The sequence below is a fragment of the Prionailurus viverrinus genome, chromosome A2, assembly GCF_022837055.1.
Source record: "Prionailurus viverrinus isolate Anna chromosome A2, UM_Priviv_1.0, whole genome shotgun sequence".
NCBI classification, from domain to species: Eukaryota; Metazoa; Chordata; class Mammalia; order Carnivora; family Felidae; genus Prionailurus; species Prionailurus viverrinus.
This window is the reverse complement of record NC_062562.1, coordinates 81,376,994-81,393,302: the sequence shown is the minus strand read 5'-3', so window position 1 is coordinate 81,393,302 and position 16,309 is coordinate 81,376,994. Positions and strand designations below refer to the sequence as shown.

The 16,309-nt window shown below is 40.4% G+C and overlaps 1 protein-coding gene across 1 annotated transcript in view; it reads right to left on the bottom strand.

Moving 5' to 3' along the window:
• RELN (reelin) overlaps positions 1-16,309 on the bottom strand; it is a 535,267-nt gene that overhangs the window by 48,758 nt on the left and 470,200 nt on the right. The window contains exon 46 of the mRNA XM_047850601.1: positions 12,399-12,567. Coding sequence (XP_047706557.1) covers positions 12,399-12,567 — 169 coding nt within the window. The remainder of the gene's footprint in view (positions 1-12,398; positions 12,568-16,309) is intronic.

Genomic DNA, 16,309 nt, shown 5'->3' with positions numbered 1-16,309 from the left:
TGAAACACTTTGCCAAAGCAAGTTTTGTTTTATGGATTCATACACTTTTGTCATTAAGAGACCGTTACTCACATGACTGAGAGCTATTTGTTTTGAGCAGGACAAAAGACCAAACACCAGGAAGGACTGTGTATTTTCTAATTGAAAACACATACATTAAGTTGAGAAAACAGAGAAGACACGGACCAGCACTAAAATCTCCATTCTGAAAATGCATAGGGTTTGATATTTGATATTTGCTTACTGAGCATCTACACACTAACTGATTTTTCCATTACATCTCTTGCTCCTCAGCTCCCAGCAGACTACCTAACATCCTCCTATCGCTTCCTATGATATTTAACTTTCCGCCGCAAACTCCGCCTTGGTCCATGAGGTGCTGTCTGAGCGGGGGGGGGGGGGGGGGGGGGGGGGGGGGGGGGGGCATCCTCCAGCCCTGCATCCTGGCTACCCACTCTGGAGCGCTGTTCCTTCTCTCAGTTCCCAGAGCTCATGACACTTTGTCCCACCTTCTGCCTGCACATTCTTCCTCTCTCTGCCTGGTTCCCTTTTATGTGTCCTTTAGGACTTGGATGCTGTGTCAGGTCCTCACAGAGAAATTTTCTTTCGGATCCCTTTAAAAATCATGTTTACTCCAAGAACAGCAAGCTGTCCTTCTACTTTTATAGCATTTATTATCACAATTGTAGTCGTATATTTATTTGCATATGTATTTCTTGAATGTCTGTCTCCTCCTCAAAAGTGTAAGTTACCAGGGAGCAGCATTATTACTTTTTTTCAACATTATCCCCTCAGTGCCCAGTGCCTAGCACTTAGTAGGTGCAGAGAGTTGGTATCCAGGGGCTACCGTTTTGACAGGAAGCAGTGGGAAGATGCCCCCCCGGGGTTGTGCAAGTCAGTGGCTGTGCTGTTTAGTTTAGTTAATGCTTAATGATGAAAATTACTAACAGATCACATGTGGCAGCATCTTACAAATAGTACAGTGAATATCATATTTCCATAGCACATCATTACTTGGATTCTTTAAAAATATTTTTTTTAAGTTTATTTAGTTTTGAGAGGGGCAGAGAGAGACAGAGCACAAGCAGGGGAGGGGCAGAGAGAGAGGGAGAGAGAGAATCCCAAGCAGTCACTGCACCACCAGCACAGAGCCTGACATCAGGCTCAAACTCACAAACCGTGAGATTATGACCTGAGCTGAAATCAAGAGTCAGATGCTCAATCGACTGAGCCACCCAGGCACCCCATCCTTACTTGGATTCTAATAACGAGTCAACACTTACATTCTTCTCCTTTCTTTCAGACTATAAACTTCTGAAGGGCAGGAAATAATCTCTATATTGTTTCGTATCTCTAGTGCTCATAGAGGGTAGGCAAGTAATGTTCTGCTAATGTTTTATAATGCTCCATCAAAGCCTTTATCACTTTTTATTAAGGGTGTTTATTTATGGGGGTGCGCCTGGATGGCTCAGTTAGTTAAGTGTTCGACTTCAGCTCAGGTCATGATGAGTTAAACTCCCACATCGGGCTCTGTGCTGACATCTCGGAGCCTGAAGCCTGCTTTGGATTCTGTGTCTCCCTCTCTCTCTGTCTCTCCCCTACCAGCCCTCTGTATCTCTCTCTCTCTCTCTCAAAAATAAACATTAAAAAATTTTTAAAAAGAGGGCTTATTTATGTATAGTTTCCTCTGTTGGCTTGTTCTCCTTATTTATCTTTTTATGGTTGGTGTCGCCTATAGATGGTGGGCTTCGTAAATGTTTACTGAAAGAATAGTAAGTTGGTAGCAATTGATATGGCCAGGAAGAATCAAATAAGAGACATCTTGTAGGGTGGGTAGGCAGGGACTGGGGATCAGCTGTGGAAGGGGCAGTGATCTGATGGCTGTCAAATGGGGAGAGGAACTCTGGGCAGCTGAGAGGTGGCATGAGCTGCCTAGCAGGTTTTGGCTGTCTGAACGTTGGTTGTGTTTAATCACAGTCTGGGCAGCCACTTAATGGAGAGACTGTACAGAAGATTTAGGAGGCAAAGGCATTGTTGGGGTTGATAGCTTTTATGGGGACTTCCAACCATGACATGTTTAGTTTGTACAACTCTGTGGCATTCCACAGAAAAGGAAACAGTGGGAGCCCATGTGTAGAATGTACTAAAACTGAAGTTGGCCACCATGAGTAAAGATATTGAGGGCACTAATCTTTACTCTGGTACTAGTATATCCTATGTCCATGGTGAATAATTTAACATAAATAATGAGGGGGTTAACTTGGAGGACTTAGTCTAAGGCCCTGTCTCCTGTGTGATGATTTTATATTCTTGGGAATAACTACACTAAGTAATTATGTATCCATAAAGCTAGTGTCAATACATTATCCAATATTATTTTACAGGAAAAGGAAACACTTTCACTAAGGGGATGAATTGGAATAGAAGTTAAAAATGAAGGTCTGGAAGTTGAATTTCCAGGACTTCTTATTCCCAGCCCTGTCACAACTTCACTATGTAAAGGGGCCAAATCATTTATGTTTATGTGCTGACACTTCCCCATCTGTAAAACTAGGAAAATGCTACTTCCCACCTCACAAGGGTGTTGTGAAAATTAATTAGCTCGTGTTTACCAAGACCTGTGAGTGTCTTGGTGAAATCCCTCGGCAGGTGTCATCATTTTCCTGAAGCTTCCTTATAATGACGGCCACTACCAGCTGCTGCTTCTTGGAGTTGGAGGGAAAATGGCCCCAGAGCATATTTCTCCTTTTCCATACCCTTGAAATGTCTCCCCTTGCTTCTTTTCTGAATTTATACCATTTTCTCTCCATCTACAGCACATAGTGAGTGCTCCATAAGTGTTGTTTAATAATTGAACATCCACTGCTATGAAGTTAAAAAATGTTACTGTCAATAGTATGGTTTCCATCATTTCTCTCCCCAGGAACCTTTCCCCACATTGTCTCCACACATTTTAATAGTTTTCTATACACATTCAAGAGTCTTTGTATCTGCTCTTTTCCTTAAGATTACTCTACCAATGACATTCTCATTGTCATCATCATCATCATCAGGAGAAAAAGCCCTTTGATATGAACTATACAGAATTTTTTAAAAAAACCTTTTCACTCCTGGTTGATGTTTCCTTTACTCTCAGAGATACATAAAATATTTAGGACAAGTAAATATAGCCAACCGTCTTATCCTACCAATCAGGAAGTCAAAGCCCAGTTGCACTAGGTCACATTGATGCACTCACAAAACCGAGAGAGGGCAAGAATCTTTTGGTTCACTATTACAATGTATTCTCAGTGAGGAAACCTTTCAAAACCATCTCAACCTATACAAGATAATCCTATCCCTACCATTACCCCTAAATATGAACAGCCATTTCAAGCTATGGCAGGCTGTGTGTATTGTTGCTGTATGTACACACAAGTCTATTTTATCTTAACTTCTGCAAGTTAATGACATAGCTGAAGCCCATGGCTTTCTGTGTTTAGCTAGAAGTTTTGCAATGCCCATTTCAAAATGTGTCCTATATTTCCCTTGGTAGCCAAGGCCCTGTCTTTATGGTGGAAAAAAAATTCCTCTGTTATCCTATTTTTCTGTGTTAGATAAAAGTAGAGAATATTCCAGGGGAGATATATGAATGGCTGATAAGTGTATGAAAAGATGTTCAACATCACTAGTCACTAGAGAAGTGAAAATCAAAACCAAAATGAAATACAACTTCATACTCCCGAGGATAGCTATGATAAAAAAAAAAAAGACAGCAATAACAAGTGTTGGCAGGGATGTGGAGAAATCTGAACCTTCATACACTGTTGGTGGGAATGTAAAATGATGTGGATGCTGTGGAAAACATGTCCATTTCTCAAAATGTTGAACATGGAGTCAGCATATGACCTAGCAATTCCACTTGTAGGTATATACCTGGGAGGAAGCATAGATCAGCTCAACTGAACAGAGAGCACCCATGGGTCACAGCCCATGACCTACAGATAAGAGTTAGAGAAAAAGCAGGCTCTAGAAAGGAGGTCTGAACTTTGGTACCAGGAATGTGAATGAGTTACGTATGGTGAGGGGCTCTCAAGGGGCGGGCCATCTCCCAGGAGACATGAAGACCCTGCTCTGGGGGAGATCCTCATGAAGAAGACACTGAACTATGACTGAAAGAAGGAAGTTGAATTTTGGGGATGGAAATGAGAGGCTGACTCTTAGAAACTGTTTTGTACAACTGACTCATTTCATAGGTGTAAGGACTGCATTTAGAACTGGATCTAGAACCATCATCTCCTGCTGGAGCTGAGGTGTTACTGAGAACCCTGGTTGTCTTGAATGGCAGGCAAAGGCCGGAAGACCACTGATTTGGCAGCTAGCTGGGGGCACTTAATTTAGGCATCCCAGATCTTTTAGTAGAAAATCCCCTCGGTGGTAATAATTAACACTAGGAAATTGTAGGATGCTAAATGACTATAACATTTTGGGATTTTTGGGTAACATTAATCTCTCCATGAAGAATGTATACTGTCATTCAATGTTCTTTTCTTCTAATTTTCTTATAATACACTGGGGTCTGAATGAGAAGATAAGGTGTTTAGACCACAGGTTCTGACCCCAAACAAACGTGATAAAGGTAAGGTATCCTTATAAGGTGACCTAGATCCTTCATGATACTGCTCTGGAACTAGGGTGGAAAGCACATTACAGAGTTAGTAATAGAAGAATTTCAACAAGCCACCCCACATGGCCTTTATTTATTCCTTGACAGAGAACAAATGGAAAACTTTGGTATAATCCTGGTTCAGCCACAGTGTGTCTGTGGGGAAAATCATGTAACTTTTCTGTGTCTTAGTCCTCATCTTAAAAGGTAAACAGGGAGACCTCAAGGTTAAAGAATACTTAGACAGGTGCCAGCCAATTATACTGATTTTTATCCTAATTTGAAAAAAAAAATGATAATATGTTTCATGAGACAAACAGGAACATTTGAATACTGAGTACTAAGTAAATATTGAATAAGAAGCTGTCATTAATTTTTAGGTGTGATAAAGATATCATAGTTACATTTTTTAAAGTTCTCTTTTAGAGATACATACTAAAATATTTACAGTTGAAATGATATGTCTGGGAATTCCTTCAAAATTGGGGGGGGGCAGGAGTGAGTGGTGCTATTGAAAAATAACGTTGCTCATAAGTCAATAATAGTTGAATGATAGTTGAAGCTGGGTGATGACTCTATTGAAGTATAGTTTGCTATTTTCTTAAATTTTGTTATGTTTTAAATAGATAAACGTGAGCCAAAAATAATCTGTGGTCCCTTCAAATTCATAGTAAAATTTTGATTTGACGATTACAAAGAAAAGAAAATGGTTATCCTATTTTTTGGTAAAATAAGGATTTATTATTTTCGCTGAGAATCATAATTAGTAATGATACTAACAACTACAGTGTTCTGAGTAGGCCTACTGACAGCATTAAAGACTTTGGACCATCCTTCAAATAAAAGGAATTTCCTATAATTTTTAAAACACCTTCTCAAAGGAGAATGACTTCTATTTAATTGTTAAAGCAATCTTAAGAATCCATAGATAGCAATATGGGTGAAGTACAGCCAAGTCTCAAATTCTCTAATAAAATTTTGGCAACAAGATTGACAACAGAGAAACCTTAGTTGGAATGTAGAATTTCTGTAAACAGTTTTATTCTCTGTTGTAGTGGAAATGGAAATAGATTTTATTGTCTTAATGTGCAAATATTAACATATTCAGTATGTGAAAATCAATAGTACCATAGTTTACATCCAACAAAATTATTTTTTTATATTTATTTATTTATTTTTGAGAGAGAGAGAGAGAGAGAGAGAGAGAGAGAGAGACAGAGAGAGAGAGCGCACAAGCAGTGAAGGGGCAGACAGAGGGAGACAGAGAATCTGAAGCAGGCTTCAGGCTCTGGGCTGTCAGCACAGAGGCTGACACAGGGCTCGAACCCATGAACTGTGAGATCATGACCTGAGCTGAAGTCAGACGCTCAACCAACTGAGTCACCCAGGTGCCCCAGAAAAAATTATTTTATGTTCTGTTGTCCTGAAACACCAACAGAAATTTGGTAAAGCAACAGCAATGATGTTCAAAGTATCAAAATGATGCATGAGAAAATGGTGACGTAAGAGAAGTCTAAGGTTTCCTTGACCTGACTGAAAAATTTTAGCATGATGTTCAGTAAAACAAATGTCTGTAAAAAGTCTTTCAGAACTTACTAGAAAACTGGAAGTAACAATGGAGATAAATAATACCAAGGCAAGTTAAAAAAAAAAAATCCCTCCTTTAAAAAAATGAACTTGTAATTCCCTTGAATATTTCTCCAAGACAAACCCCCAAAATACTATCTTTAGTTATTTGGTTTTCTTAGCAAAATATCTTTTCTCTGATGTTATAGTTGGGATTATCATTGAAAATATCCTCCCTCCCTACGTCTGTTTACCTGCAAACAGGTAGAGATTCCTCTAACCCCATTCCATTATCCCAATCCTTCCACAATCTTTTTGCCCTTTCTCGTGCTTATCACTTTTCCTGTAAACTTCCCACGAACATTAAGTAGTGTCCATGCTGTGGCTAAACCCATCTGGCTTCCAAAGTGTTGCAGTTAATCTTTAAAGACAGTGGTATTGCTAGGTCATTAGGGCTGGTAGGAGGGAATGGATCATCTTCAAACTGTGACTTAAAATAGCCAAGTCACACCTGAGCCTTCCAGTGGCAGCACCCACCCCCTGCTCTTTTCTCAGTGGATTTGAGTTACCTGCCCTTCTGTTGACCTACCCTCCTTCTCAGGTGACATTTCAAGAACCCGTGCTACTTGAGCCACCTGTTATTTTTAGATCTGGGGTTAGTAAACAGGAGGAGGCAGATTCAAATTAGGGGCTATGAAATTGATTTTGGTATATTCTTCTCCTTTTCAGCCTCTCTCAAGAACTCCTGCATTCTCTCTTCCTATGTCTTCGAGGACTGTATCTCTTAGGCAAGCAATAAAAATGTAGAACTAATAGGGGCGCCTGGCTGGCTCAGTCGGTTAAGCGCCGACTTGGCTCAGGTCATGATCCACAGTCTGTGGGTTTGAGCCCCGCATCAGGCTCTGTGCCGACAGCTCAGAGCCTGGAGCCTGCTTTGGATTCTGTGTCGCCCTCTCTCTCTGCCCCTCCCCTACTCACGCTCTGTGTGTGTCTCTCTCTCACGAATAAATAAACATTAAAAAAAATTTTTTTTAAATGTAGAACTAATATACTGGTTAAGCCCATGGGCTCTGGGGCCAGACAAGCTTTATTTATTTCCAGTATCTTACTGAAACTTTTCTTTTGAAGGTCACTGACTATCTCCTTATGGAAAAATCTAGCAAATTTATTGTGAAACTTTTTTTTCATTACTCTATAGCGTGTGTCACTGATGGCCACCTCTTCCTACTTGATATTCTATTCTTTTTTTTTTTTAATTTTTTTTTCAACGTTTATTTATTTTTGGGACAGAGAGAGACAGAGCATGAACGGGGGAAGGGCAGAGAGAGAGGGAGACACAGAATCGGAAACAGGCTCCAGGCTCTGAGCCATCAGCCCAGAGCCCGACTCGGGGCTCGAACTCACAGACCGCGAGATCGTGACCTGGCTGAAGTCGGACGCTCAACCGACTGCGCCACCCAGGCGCCCCTTGATATTCTATTCTTACTTGCTCTTGGATACCATGCTCTTCTGATTCTTCTTAAACTCCCCTGAGTATATCCTCATGGTCCCTTTAAGAACTATTTCCACTCAATCTGCTACTGAATTTAAGGATCCTTTCTTTTCCTTTTGAATGCTCTCCCAAGTTGAACTGCTCCAGTTTTACAGCTTTGCCTATCACCTCTATGCTCATGCCTCCAAAGTTTATTATCTTTCCCTGGGCTCTGAACTTCATATTTCTGTCAAATGGATGTTTCCATTTGTATTTCTAGTCCCCAAATTTAATTCAGCATCATTGGGTTGAATTTGCCACATTGTCCCTCCTGGGATCAACTTTTGCTTCCTCCCCACTTCTCACCACTCTCAAGGGCTTCAAACTTTACAGACGTCTCTGGATGGGTGCAAGGGAGAAAAATCTAGTGAGTTTTATCAATTCTTTCTTTGAAATGTCCTGTAATATCCGTCCCATCCCCTGCTTGTTAGCTGTAGCCCAGACCCTTGTGACTTCATGGAAGTCATTATCACAATGCCTTTGCCACTTTCTCTTACTTGCCTCTCTGTTCTCCCAATTGTTTTTTTCTTGGAAGAATATTCTCAGCTCGAAATCCACCATAGTTCATTTTTCCAACAAGTCTAAACTCCTCTACCTTTCTTCAGTGCCTGTGATAGTTAAGCCAACTCCACTAACAAACAACTTTCCAGAGCATCCAGATATGAGCCCGCTGCCTTCACCAGCAACTCCTGGGCTCTTGCCGGGCTCATGAGCCCTGTTCACATTGTTTCCCTAATTTAGAAATGTCCTTCTCCTTACCCACCTAATTCCTAGCCATCCTTTAGGCCACGACCCATCTCTTCCATGAAACCCTCTCTAACTCCCACATTGAACATTGTCTCCGATTTCTAGCCCATTCCTCATTGAAGCTCTCAATTATATACAGCATGTTTTATTTTTAAGTTGTCTATTTTTCTCCAATGAGATGGTAACCCCCTCCAGGGCAGGAACTTAAGACAGTGTCCTACCATTACCATGGGTTTGCTCTTGTTAAGTGAGCTTAGGAAGACTTCTTAGTCTGACTGAAGGTAAAGTCTGATAATAAACTTGTGCTATGCTTAACAAGTATGATTATGTTGTTAACTCATAGATGTAAAAATGATTTACATTTTATAAATACTTACAATGTCCCAAACTCATCCATGCACATTGATTAGATTTCTTAAAAGTTTATTTATTTTGAGAGAGTGTGAGAGCAAGGAAGGGGCAGAGAGAGAGGGACAGAGAGCACCCCAAGCAGGCTCTATGCTGTCAGTGCAGAGCCTGACATGGAGCTCGATTTCACAAACCGTGACCTGAGTCGAAATCAAGAATCAGAATGTGTAACCACTGAGCCACCCAGGCAGCCCCATTTATTAGATTTTTATACAGCAAAAAGTCTCATTTTTCACATGAAGACCCTGCAACTCTGGGACATGGAATGACTACCTTAAAAGCTCACAGGGCTGAAAAGCAGGAACTCTCCACTAAAACACAATGCTTTCCACTCATTTATTTCTCTCCAGTAAGATCTAACTTAAGCAGTGTATATGGGAGTAATAGAAACTATGATTCGATCTATAGCAGCTTATTTAGGTTTTAGCATAGAAATATCTGGAGCAGAGTGTAATGTCTCTTGTGTTTACTCTCAGGGCCCCCTTCCCAGTGAAATGTAGCAGCATCCATTCAGTTCAACTCAGAAACCACAGTCATCTTCAACATTGCCCCTCCCCTCACCTTCTCACGTCCATTTCATCATTAAACTTAATTTTATCACTTCTATTTCTCTTGAATTTCTCCACTTGTCTTCATGTCTCCTGCACCTTACTCCAAGCTTCCAGCACTTACTGCCTCTAGAAGAGTCTCCTTACAGCTACTCGTATCCTCCCCAATTTGTTTTCCAGTTAGAATACGCTTTTCTGATGCAAATCTGAGCATGTCCCCCTATTCCTGGGAAACTTCAGCAGGCTTTTAAGCACCTATGTAACCATCCCCAGATCTTCAGTAAGACCTCCAATGCTCTTCATGGTCTCACTCCATCTCACTCCGCTCTCTCTTTAGATCTGATACATTCTTTCAGTGTCTCACATATGCCTGCTACTTCCTATCACAGGTTGTTTTCCTTGCCTGGAACACCTCCCCCTACTGCTCCCCTAGTCAATTCCTATCCATCCTTTATCTATGACTTCAATTATGCTTTCCTCCAGAAAGTGGTCCTTGACTCTCCTGATAAAGGCAAATCTCCCTAGGACATATCATCTCTCAGCATCATGCAACTGTCCTCCATCAGTTACCACAGTTGAATTTTTTATTTACTTCTGTGATTACTGCTGGTTTCTGGTTAATAGTTCTTTTTCCCACTGGACTGAAAATTTGTTGAGGCAGGGGTAAGTTCATCCCCCTCACACAGACCTAGCATCCAATTAAACACTTCAAAAAATATTTGTTTAATGAATAAGTGAATGAATAATTGATACTGGTAACTACCGGCCATTTTAGTTTGGGTAATGATTTTATGTCAATTTGTGGATAACCAACCTCAGGTGACTCTTAACTACCACTGTGCCAACAATACTGGAACCCTAGCCTTGTGGTCCTATGATAAGCGAACAGGTGGACAAATCTACCACCGGCACATTGTCACTCCTCCCCCCTATTGAGCAGATGGCTTTAAGTCATCAGCATCATGTTTGTTTATAGCGAAGAGCTACGAGCTGAAATTCTCAATTCTAGGGAGCAAAGTAAACATAGGTGTTGCAATACTTTGCAAATGTGGAGGCAGTAAGTGGAACTCAAGACAAGGAAGTACCACATTTAAAAAGTAGCTGGATATAAGAGCAGATAGAGTATAGCTATGCTAAGTTGTGTTCGAGACAAAGTGTTCTGAGTCTGGCACACTGTTCTCCTCATCTCTGGCATAGGGCAGAGCACAATAAGAAGTAGGTCTGGCTTGGGCTCCATCCATGTGCATTTCTTTCTGAATTATCTACAAGGCCTTATTACAAGGCAGGACCACCTTTAAGACCACTGTATAACAGGGGCTTTGAGGGTAGTACAATAAGCAGTGCATATTTTCAATACGGTAACAAGAGGAAAGGGATGCTCATCAGATTTCTCAACTTATCATTTGAAAGGGCCAAATTCTTATGGGTAGGTGCAAAAGACAATTAAAAGATATATTAAAAGAGGAGGAATAATTACCTTTCTTAAGTAGAAAAGTCAAGGGTATAATCACTAGCTGGAGTAAATCTTAGAATGTCTTTTATTTGCAAAATGCTACCAAGTAGCTGGGTAATAATTCACAGAATTCATAAAGCCTTAAAAGACTGTTGCCTTAATGGAGTTTTTTTTCTATTTTACTTATTAAGATCACCTTAATAATTCATGCATGGCAATACCTTTAACGAGCAACAAAATCTCACGTATCTCATTTAAACTTGGCAACTCTACTGACAGTTAATATAGTCTCGTAGCTCTGAGCCAGCAATTGTAGAGGGGCCTTAGGCTGTTAGTAACTGAAACCATCTCATTTATGATAATCCCAAGAAAAGTTATGTCCTAGATGAATAGTTGAATTTTATGATCATTTGCTAGGAAGATTTATTCATTCTTCATTTGTGGGGAAGCGAGGGACCAATAATGAGCCCAAACTGTAACTCCCGTTCCACATAATTGCACTGGTTGCTTTGCTTCTGTCTTAACGGCAACAACTGATTACCATTTTTTGGGGGGTGGTGGGGGAGGGAACAGAATTTCCCATCAAGATTTTAAAGCTTTCCTATGATTATCACCTCCTTGGATAGTGAAAAGAGAGAAGGTCAGGGAACACCATCCAGTAGGCAAGGTGAATTCTCTGTATAACTCAAATAAAGCACTTTCCAGGCAATTTTATTAAGCCACCACCATTTCTTATGTACTCAATGAATGACACATTCATAATTGTTTTCCATATAAAAGAATGCTCCAGGTGGTAATTCTCGAGATACTGTTTAAAATAAAATTTCAAAAGCAGACAATAATTTTAATACACACTTATTTGCTCTGTCTATTGATATGACACCACTCACTGCTATACCTACGGTAGTCTAACAACAGACTCCATTTAAACCTATTCTGTATGCAATGTGCCTGTTTTAAATTTAAGTGAATCAAGTCGGAGACTCTCACTGATCCATATACTGTTTTCTTGAATATGCCATTCTTTAAAAATGTTAGAAATAAAAGTCAGTATAGGCCCGGCTTTTGGGAAAAAAAACCAGAACAATGTCACCACAAAAACTGGCTTCTATTTTGCTTATTTTTTTTTTATTCCTCCTTTTTTTAAAGTAAGCTCTACACCCAGCATGGGGTTTGAACACAAGACCCCAAGATCAAGAGTTGCATGCTTCACTGACTGAGCCAGCCAGGTGCCCCCTATTTTGCTTATTTTTAAAAGTAGACTCCGTGCTTTGTGTGGAGCTCAAACTCGCAACCCTGAGATCAAGAGTCACATGCTCTACTGACTGAACCAGCCAGGTGCCCTTATTTTGCTTCCTAAGATCACCTTGTTCATTCATGGCTGGCAATACCATCAATCAATAGCAAAATTGCATGTATCTCATTGAAACTTGTTGTCCTAAAAGCTGATATGCCAAATTATATCAGATTTGGGTTCACTACATGCAGAAGCATCCATACCTGGTATAGGGAGGGAGAGGCAGAGTGATTCTGGTCCATTTGTTGAAAGTGTCTGATACCAGGATCCGCTGCAGGTGATAGCGACTGCATTCAACATTGGTAGGTAGACAATCCCTTACCAATGGGTGCCATGATAATCCAAGGTCTACTGAGTATTCCAATTCAATAGCTGAAACAGGAAACACCATTCTGAATAGAAATACATGTATGTAGACCCAGGAACGGTAAATACTTATATCTTCTTATGTTTTAATTTCACTCAGATGTCAATTTGATTTTTCCTCCGTACTTATGTTTCCTATTTTGAAATGTTTCCCGGTTTGATTTTTCCTTCCATGCAATATTAGTTATTATTTTTCACTTTCCAGATTAAAATAAATTTTCTTTTAAGGGGGTATGATCAAGTGAAACATAAATTTTCCTAAATCACTCCTTATAGTGAGAAACTTTCAGAACAAGCATAACAAAACCATTGTTTATATGTAGTTAAAGCAACAGTAATGATAGTTATATATATATATTTATTGCTTAATCTAATAGTTACAATATATTATAAAATTATACAAACTATATATAATTTGAGGTACTGTAACTCTATGGTATCTATTTAATAGTTAACATACAAATACAAAGATAGTAACCATATATTTTAATGATTACTTTTAAAAAAGTTTTAAAAAACTAAGCAACTTTCCCTAAATTTGACCATTCAATAGGGATCCTGACCAATAATGCCAGTTTTGCTCCTGATACAGGTGAAACTTCTTACAAGTTGCAAAATCTCTTTTGCTCTTATCTTGCTCTGCTGTGTTGTGGAATATACTGGGAAATAAGAGAAGTATCAGGAGGGACCTGAAGGGCATGTAATTTGTGCCAAAGAAGGCAGTCAGGCTGTGGGTCTATGAAAAGATACTTTTCTTTTTCTTCTTCTGAAAAATTCAACTTATGTTCTATGTTTTGTATTTCTCTTTAAGTCTTTAGAAACTGCTTCAGGCCCAACCTCCCTATTGAAATTGCTTCCTCTAAGGCCGTGATTCTCAATCTTGGCTGCACACTGAAATCACCTGGGTACCGTTAGAAACCACTAATGCCAGGGTCCCACCCCCAGGGATTGTGATTTCACTTTTCTGGGGCACAGCCAAGGTATCAGGAGATTTAAAGCTCCCCAGGTGATTGTCATGCACAGCCAGTGTGGGACCACTCACTTCAGGGAGGTTCCTAGCAACCTTTTCTAGTTAAACACAGTGGTTCATCTCAGTCTTCATTATTCTTGTTCTTCCTACAGCATTGGATGTTATTGATTATTCCCCAATTCTTGAAACTTTCTTTTCTTTTGGAGGACATTATTCTGAATCTCCTCTCTTACTTTCCTGTGACTCCCGTGCTAACTAGCCCAGCTGTGGGCATTCTTCCAGACTCCTTTCTGGTCTTCTGTTTTATGTGTATACTCCTTGGGCTTCAACTATGACCTGTGTGCCCAGATTTGCCAATTTTATGTCTCCAAGCAATTTCATTAATTCAATAAATGTTTGCTCAGCCTGGCATTGCACCGGATGCTGGCCTATTGTGGGTGCACAGTATAGAAAAAGTTCCTGCTTTCCATATTGTAAGTCCTCTTCACTCAGGGGATCTCCACTAAAAATTACTTCTAGGACTTGTTGTGATGAGCACCAGGTGTTATATGTGATGAATCCTTAAATTCTACTACCAATATTACACTATATGTTAACTAACTAGAATGTAAGTAACTTGAAACAAACAAAAAAATAAATAAAAACGACTTCTACCCCAACTAAAGAAAAACTCACCATTTCCCTAATAAATAAACATCTTTTCTTCACTACTAAATTCTTTTCTTTTAAATGTTTATTTATTTATTTTGAGAGAGAGAGAGAGAGAGAGAGAGAGAGAGAGAGAGAGAGAGATTGCACAAGCAGGGGAAGGGCAGATAGAGAGAGAGAGAGAGAGAGAGAGAGAGAGAGAGAGAGAGAGAGAGAGAATCCCAAGCAGGCTCTGCACTGTTAGTGCAGAGCCTGATGCAGGGCTTGATCCCATGAACTCTGAGATCATGACCTGACACAAAATTAAGAGTCAGACACTTAACTGAATAAGCTATTCAGGTGCCCCTCTTAACTACTAAATTCTATCAATGGCAATGCTTTTGCACTTGTTTTCTGGGTTCAAAATTTATAAATTATTTTGGAAATTTTACTCCTCTCTTCTTTACCCTCTGTGTTCAAACTGTCAGCTGGTTGTGAGATTTTCTGCTTCTTTCCGTTTTGTTTGCATTGTCTCACATCAATATTATCCATCCTATTTCTCTTCATGCCACCTCCTCTGGAGATTACCACTGAGGCTTCCTTATTGGGATTCTTGCCTACCCACCTTCATCAGCTTTTGGGCTCATCTCCCAGAAACACACCATGACGCTTCTCTGCACTTGAGTCCTTTTATTCATGTCCTTGTCAGGTACAAATTCTTTTTTTTAAACTTTTTAAAACATTTTTCAAATCTTTTTTTAATGTTTATTTTTGAGAGAGAGCATGAGTGGGGAGGGGCAGAGAGAGAGAGAGAGGGAGACACAGAATCGGAAGCAGGCTCCAGGCTCTGAGCTGTCAGCACAGAGCCCGACGCGGGGCTTGAACCCACGAACGGTGAGATCATGACCTGAGCCAAAGTCGGATGCCCAACCAACTGAGCCACCCAGGTGCCCCTATAAATTCTTGTATGTGCCTTGTAAGGCTCTTCTTAGTTGGCAACTCTGCTTATCCATCTCTGCTTTCCTCTTTGATTTTGTCATTCAGTTCAACCTTTCTCAAGAGGCTGTGCCAGCCTATAGTAGAAAGTACACAGGAGGGTAGAGTGTCAGTCCTGGTGCTAGTGCAGGCCTATTGTGTCATAGCTTACCTCCTTGGGTTCCCATCCATTTCTTATGCTACTGAGGGAGTAGGCATCTAGAACCTTACCACCCTTTTCCATTTTCAAAATCAGCACTTTCCTCTCCTCCACTAGATGCAAATATTGCCTGTTCAGGCAGGTCTGCTCATGGCTTTCGGCATGGACTGGGAGGACCCCCACCTCTGTCTCTTTGCTTATGCTGCCAGCCTAGCTTGGGGTGTCCTTTCTTCTCTATTCACTCTTCAAATCCACTGCAACCATCAATGCCCACTTGAGACAGCTTCTTGGTGAAATCTTCCCAAACTCCTTGGATTGGCCATCCATTGGTCATCTCACTCTCGTTTGAGCTCTCATCACATTTGGCATCAGCACCAATCCACAGATCACTTGACTTTGTCATTTATTGCACTCTAACTTTTGGAAGTATCCCCTCAACTAGACCTATTGAAGACAGATGGGTACCGTATACTTTTCCAAGTTCCACCCCTGCTGACTAGGTTAGTGCTGACTAATCGATCCTGAGGTAGAAGATGCACTCTGGTAGTCCCCTTAATATATGTCCACTAAGTTCAAACTAGCAGAAATATGAAAAATCTGGATTTTGTAAGACCTTGGAAGTAACCAAATTTGTCAGATGTTGGCCCCCCAGAATCTAAAACAGAACAAGGTCCTTGTGAACATTCTAGTTTGTATCTCTTGGAGGAAGAATGATATGGGGTGGTAAAAGGCTGGAAGACTACCAGAATCCCAACAGGTTTGCATTCCAGTGAAGGCTCCACGTATGCAATGATGTCAGTTTTTATATCTCCTAGGATAGGTGTGTGCGTGCGTGTGTGTGTGTGTGTGTGTGTGTGTGTGTGTGCAAGTCATGTGTGAGTAGGAGTGTGTGTGTATACAACCTTGAGGATGCAAACTGGTCACAATGAGGGTGGCCTAGAATATGCTATGACCTAGAATGGCGAAAAGTATAAGGCAAAATGGGAACAACAAAATGTCATGATTCCTGGGGAGTT